Raw genomic sequence first — 6424 nt, 5'->3', positions numbered from 1 at the left:
TTTTTTTTTTTTTTTTTTTTTTTTGCCTGCTACATGTCCTTTAGCTCTCCACAGAGATTTTGGACATTTTTTGTTGCAAGTTCAACAAAAGAAACCTGCTTTCTTCTCTTGAATGCTTGTCTGAGACACATGCAGCTTCTTCCCTTCCAATGCTAAGTCTATAGCCTGCATAAATCTTTCTTTCATTTCCTGTGCCCCCAAAGCTGCTCATTTACACCCTACAGCTACCCTTCTGGTCCCAGCCATGGGCTTGCAGCTGGCCACACAGTTACATGCCAGAGTTTGAGGGCACAGGGGACTCCTAAAAACCACACTCCTAAAGGCATGGCCAAAGATCCTGGGGACTGAGTTCTGCTCTGCAGAGAGCTACAAGTGACTTGAGCAACTCAACATTTGGAGATGAGAGCCCACCAAGCACAACTGCAGCCAGCACTGACCTCAGGCAGCTGGCTCTTCATCCCATCAGTGCCCTTACCCACCACCACTCTGGCACGATGCTGAAACTTCAAAACTTCACCACAATGGTGCTGCCAGCCAAAAACCCCAACCCCTGGGAAACATCACAGCCAGGCAGCCCCCAGGAGAACAGGGCATTGATCAAGACACCAGCCCACCTGGGTGCAGGAGGAGACGAGTGAGAAATAGCAGAGAGCAGAAGTGTGGCTGGATTGAGAAGGTGCATAGGAGAGCCACTGCATAGCACCTAGCTAGCATGAATCCTCACTGCCCCTGTCTCACCCAAACTGACAGAAGGGAGATGCCTGTGACTGTCCCTGCAGACACTACCAGCTTCACAGCAAGTCCAGCCTGCTGCCAAGACAGCCATGTCTGAGTGCTGCTTGTTACTCAAATCTGCACTGAAATTGCTCCTCCCCACTCTGTGGTCTCTCCTCCTGTCCTAATCCCTTTCATTTTTTTTGCTTTAACTTGTTCAGGATTGATGCTGTACAGCTGCTTCCCCCAAAATAAGAAGTACAAGAGCTGCCACCTCCTCAAGTGCTTTGAAACCTTTTCTCCTGCTTTGTTGCTACGTGTTTAAGAAAAATGTCAAAGCTTCATTACTTCCCTCAAACCACTTAGTCTGAAAAAAGAGCCCAATGTTTTTGGGAGCACAGATAAAAACCACTGAGATGAAAGTCTGAAGCTTCTGAAGAGGTTTGACCTGGGCCTCTTTGCTGTTATCTAAGTAAGGGTACAGGCACACAAACAACTCATTGCAGAGACAGTGGAGAACAAATTTGCAGTGACTCACGCTCTCTGAAGTAACCGCCATGTGCTCGCTTCTACTCCACAGCAAGACACAAGTTTATTTACCATCAACATAAGAAGAGAAGTGCAAACCAGCATCTCAGATTCCACAGCACCCCTGCAGCTACACCACCTAAATTACCACACAGAAACCTCCTCTTCTGCCCATTATTTCAAGAGTTATAAAGACAAGGGATAATTTCAATGACAATCTAGAAAATACTGCTGCTCTACCAGTGGTGAGAGTATGTCACCAGTAACCTGCTTTCCTTCACCTGCAAATTCTTTGCTGTCTTTAACTTCTTCAAAAAGCAAGGGGGCAGCCCACGTACTTCCCACAGCCAGTAAAAAGCAGGCCAGGACCCTGACACAATTGCTAGTCAGATCACCCCTTTAGTCAATCCAGTTTTGTAACTCCCCTCCTCAGTGTGCCCAAGTGTCTTCCTAATTCAGCCACAAAGCCAAAATTTCCACTGGTTCCTCAGAAGTCTCCAAAAGTAGAAAAGTCTTCAGTCACTACTGGAAGAATTCACTTCACTCAACACCAGCTGCCCAGCCCAAGTCTAACATCTAGGTTCTCTCTTCAAGTCAACTTAGAAGGATGCACTTTGTTTAAACAAAGATGGGTTGCTCTCCAGATTTGCCTCTCTGTCCTCTGATGGCAGATTTTGCCTCAACATCTACCTTAGGCAATGTGCCTGGTGTTAAAATGATTGGGAGGCCACTTCATGCATCTTGTAAGAAAGAATCTCTTCCCCCCACCCTGAGTAAAAGAGCATGAACTAGCCTAAGCAGTTTTGTGACAGCCTTGGGGAACTAAACTCAGAAGGCAAACAATGGAGTTGTAGACTTTGTACATGGGCTAATCTTTTCTCATAAATCAATCACAATGCTATGTTTCCACAACATTCTGAAGAGCTGCACCCATATTTTTTTTTTGCCACCTCCCTCAGCACCTGCAACTCCAACTGTAATGTCCTAAATCCTGCCTCCAAACTCATCTCACAGCCCAGGTATAACTCCTCCTTCCCAATTATGTAGCTTAGGAAGAAATGAGAAAAGAGGCAGCAAGACACAAACTTATTTTTTATTCAACAGAATTAAACTGCAGACTGGTGAAAAAGGTTAAGCCTTGATACACATTTGCCCATGGCAGAAGTCCCTTGAACCACATTACTAGCCTCATTCCTAGCTTCAGTGAGATCAGCACTTCCTTTGCATGCCTGAGTTCAGATAAGAGTCCCACAAAATGCCTGGGAAGCACTTCTTACTCCAGGCCATCAGAGACCTCAGATCCTCAGAGTGGTACTAGATCCTGACTAAGATCTTGATGAACGAAAAGGAACCTTGAGTGGAGACATCAGAAATGGGAGAGACAACTAACCTCGCTTGCTGTTTATGAGGTAGACCAAAGCGTACTTTCAAGCCCAACCTGCTTATCTTTGAAGCTGTCAGAACTATTTTTTAGCAGCTGTGGAGCCCTGGATAAACAGCCCTCAATGCTGCTCAGATGGCAGAAGCAAAGACACATCCCAGCTGCTCGGTTGCAAGCTGAAGCGTCCCGGTGCAGACAGCAGTCTCCTGTGCTGCTGCCCCAGTGTCCCATCCAGCTCCCCCAGAACTCCCAGCTCCCCCACCACAGCGCTGTATCACCTGGGTGAAAAGAAACTGTTCTTTCATCTCTTCCCTCAAACCACAGGACACAACAACTCTAAGCTCCCAGAGCAGCAAGTCTAAAATCAACACCGCTCCAAACCCATCCATTTCACACAGAAACGGAGAGAACAGAGATGCTAACAAACTTGTCTCTCTCCAGGCTTTGCGGCTGCCAAAAAAAGAGCCACTCAATCTAATAAGTCAATTAAAAATTCATAAATAGATGAAAGAAAAACAAAACTTTGGTTCTGTTTCTGAGAAAATGAGAACAATAACTCTCATGTACCTCTTCTTGAATATTGTCTGCAGCAACCAAGACAGCCTGAAAGCCCATGACCTGTATCTGAAAGCTAAAATGATAGGGGGAAAAAAAAAGGGTGTGTGCTGTGCCCAGCTCTGCAGAGAAGCTCATCTCCCTGGCAGGACATCAGGGTCCAATGCGACTGAATTCAGCACTGGTCCACAAGAACAGGAGCCAGAGGGGAGGCCCTCCATAAAAGATTGTTGCTTACAGGTGATTGCAGGGGGCACTCTGGAAAATTCAGTTTCTGTCAGATTTTGGTTAACCCACCGAAAACACCTACGCAGATACAAATATTCAAAGCACAAGTGACCTTAAGCCACTTCAAAGTGAATTTTCAGAAATTAATTCAACTAAGACAAACCAGGCCCCCAATTTCTGAGCACAAGCATCCATGACGGGGCACAACGTGATTTAACCAATCCACTAAAAGTTACTTTAGACCATTTTTTTTAGCATCCTCGGCACACGTACGCCCTGAAGCCAGTGTCCTCAAAGCACTGTTCATGGTTGTCTCTGGAGTCCCAAAGCCTACATGCCTTGTATCTGTGGCAAGTGTAGGCCACAGCAAAAGGATACCAACCCAACAAGCCCTGAGCTGGCCACCAAAGCAGCTGCAGAGCTATGGTTACAACCAGGAGGGCATGGGTTCCCCAGTCCCCAGGAGAGCAGCTGAGGGGGTTCCCTGTTTCCCAGCTATCGGACACACTGGCTGTGCCCACCCACACCTCCATCCCACATTGTGCCCCCACACCAGCGACCACAGCAGGTACTCTCACATGATCTGACAGCCCTCCTGGAAGGACCCCAGCTCATGAGCTGACTTCCACCAGGGTGCAGCTCCTCGGCAGAGCAACCCAGCTGCAAACGCTGACTCCTGCAACCCCACCCTGCCCCCAGGCACTTTTTTTCACCGGGTGTTGGTTTTCAATAGGCTCCACTCCCTGGGGTGACTTTACAGCAGCAGCGCTGACTTAAGTCTTGTTTAAACTAAAGTGGGAACCGCAAACCTGAACTCCTGAAGTAAATCACAGAACTTAATAAAAAAAACCCACAAAAAACCCCAATAACACATAAAAATAGGCATCAACCTCCCAGCTGCTGATGGACATCAGGAGGGAAAGCAGGCACCTAAATAAGTGCCTGCACCCAGGCCATGGCAAAGTGGTTGTGCTGCACCTCTGAAGGGAAGGAGCAAAGGTGCACACAATCTGGAGGCAAGAAGCACAACTCAAAGGAGGGCTACTGTGATTTAAGTTCACACCTCTGCTCCTTTCAACACGGCCTGAAGAGGCAACATCCTGACCGACCAGCACCTCTGCCTAATGGTAAAGCGGTTTCCAAATCAGAGACTTGCAGGCTTACCAGTGTCCCCCTAAGGAAAACAAGCCTGCTGTCCGTGGGCTTAAATTTGCTAGAGGGGTGCCTCTGCTGCTGCAGAGCTCTGTTAGGAGTCCTTCAGTCAAACAGTTTGATGAAAGCTATTAGACCGCTATTAGCCATGTTAGAGACTTCAAATCCAATCCCATTTTGAGATACAGAAAGCAAGCTGAAGCTTGAAAAGGTCAAATGAGCTAGTCAGAGAGGTGCCATGGAAATACTCCAGATTTTAGAGAACCTGTTTTTGATTTTTCTAACACAGACCAAAAAAAACCGAACCCCAAACCAACTCCTCCACATTAATCTACACACAACTCGATTTGCTCGGTGTGCTGGTTTCAGGATACATTCAGCACTGCCCTCTGGTTAAGCGCCTGAAGATGACCACCTCTTCTGTTCCCTCCACGTGCCGCTCGCTATCGCTCTTCTCTTCCCCGCTCCACTATTTGGCCACCTTTGGTACACAGGTCTCTCCCCTGCAGCTTTGGGCCATCTGGAGTAGTCTCTCTACTCCCCTCTGTGTTAACCAGTTCCATAGCCCTCATACTTTCAGCCACAGCTTCATCAAACACTCTTCCCCCCAGCTATGCTGCCTGGTGTGCCCTCTTTGTAAGGGCCTTATTTCTAAGGGCTCACAGGTTTGTGCTGCACAAAGGTTTGTGCTGCACAGGTTTGTGATGCCCCGGTGCCCCAGCCACACTGTTAGCAGGACAGCTTACCCACGAGGTTCATCTTGGCGCTGTAACTCCCGAAGTACCTCTCCTGGGTGTTGGGCGTGTGGCACTCGTACTCCCCGGCATCCCGGTCCTGCAGCTCGGTGATGTGCAGCAGGACGGCGTCCCCCTGCACCCGCTCCACGTAGATCCCCCGGCTGCGCACCCGCTGGGTGTAGATGGCATAGGGGAAGGAGGGGTCGATGGTGCTGACGATCTGCACCTCCCGCTCAGGGGCTGAGGGCAGGTAGATGGACCAGTGGAAGTTCTGCTCTGCTGAGCCCTGGTAGCCGCTCACCTTGCACCACAGCGTGATGTGGGACCCTTCCGTGCGGTAGAGGGGCCCCTCCTGAACAGTCACTTGCTGCTGGGCCAAGGCCATGCCTGCAGGGGGAGAAGAGCCCAGCGTTACTTCATGGCAGGCAACCCCCACACCTCCCCCATGTTCCAGTTCTACCCCTCCCTCAGCTGCACTCGGCAAGGCGAGCCTTCACACCTCATTTTAAAACTGGCACAGCACTCCCCCAGCTGCGTTGCAGCTTTCTTGCAGACTCAAGGTAAAGTGTATTTTAAAATGCCCCGTGGAAAAAAAGTAGTACTGAGATAACATAAAGCCTTTCTTTGGTAGCGATAAGAATCCAGGCACAAAAAAGTACTGCACTGCACAGCAACATACCAGAAACTCAAGCTGACACGGCTTTGTTTGCAGTACTACTCCTATTTTCCAGCTCCATCACCCTGGGAGTCCCGGTGTGGGCTGCTGCTGGAGGGCACTAGAAGGTGGCACACAGCTGCCCTGCAGCACCCCAGTGCCACTGGTGGGGCTCCCTGGTTCAGTAGCAACTCTCTCTTCTGACACAGCCCAATGGAGAATATTACCCATCAGGAGAGAGGGCAATACACTCCTTCCTTGGGTTTCCAGACTGGAGACTTAGCTGGTACAAAACCCTATTCTTTTTCCCCCAAACCCAACACACCTTTCTCCAGTCTCTTACACTTACAAGGCAGACAGGGAAATAACACGTTTCTGGCACTGCCTTTCCCACTCTACTTGAAAGGAGTGTATTTAGTACATAACAAAACCAATTGAAGTTAATGGAGGGAGCGGGCCTGTTACATGAAGACT

At 48.9% G+C, this 6424-nt stretch overlaps 1 protein-coding gene across 1 annotated transcript in view; it reads right to left on the bottom strand.

The window, feature by feature from the left end:
* Nucleotides 1-5680, bottom strand: part of IGSF3 (immunoglobulin superfamily, member 3) — a 69819-nt gene extending 64139 nt beyond the window's left edge. The window contains exon 1 of the mRNA XM_010005485.1: nucleotides 5305-5680. Coding sequence (XP_010003787.1) covers nucleotides 5305-5680 — 376 coding nt within the window. The remainder of the gene's footprint in view (nucleotides 1-5304) is intronic.
* Nucleotides 5681-6424: the final 744 nt, after the last annotated feature.

The sequence above is a fragment of the Chaetura pelagica genome, unplaced genomic scaffold, assembly GCF_000747805.2.
Source record: "Chaetura pelagica isolate M959 unplaced genomic scaffold, ChaPel_1.0 scaffold39, whole genome shotgun sequence".
Taxonomy (NCBI): Eukaryota; Metazoa; Chordata; class Aves; order Apodiformes; family Apodidae; genus Chaetura; species Chaetura pelagica.
The sequence above is the reverse complement of the archived record's forward strand: the minus strand, read 5'-3'. Positions and strand labels throughout refer to the sequence as shown.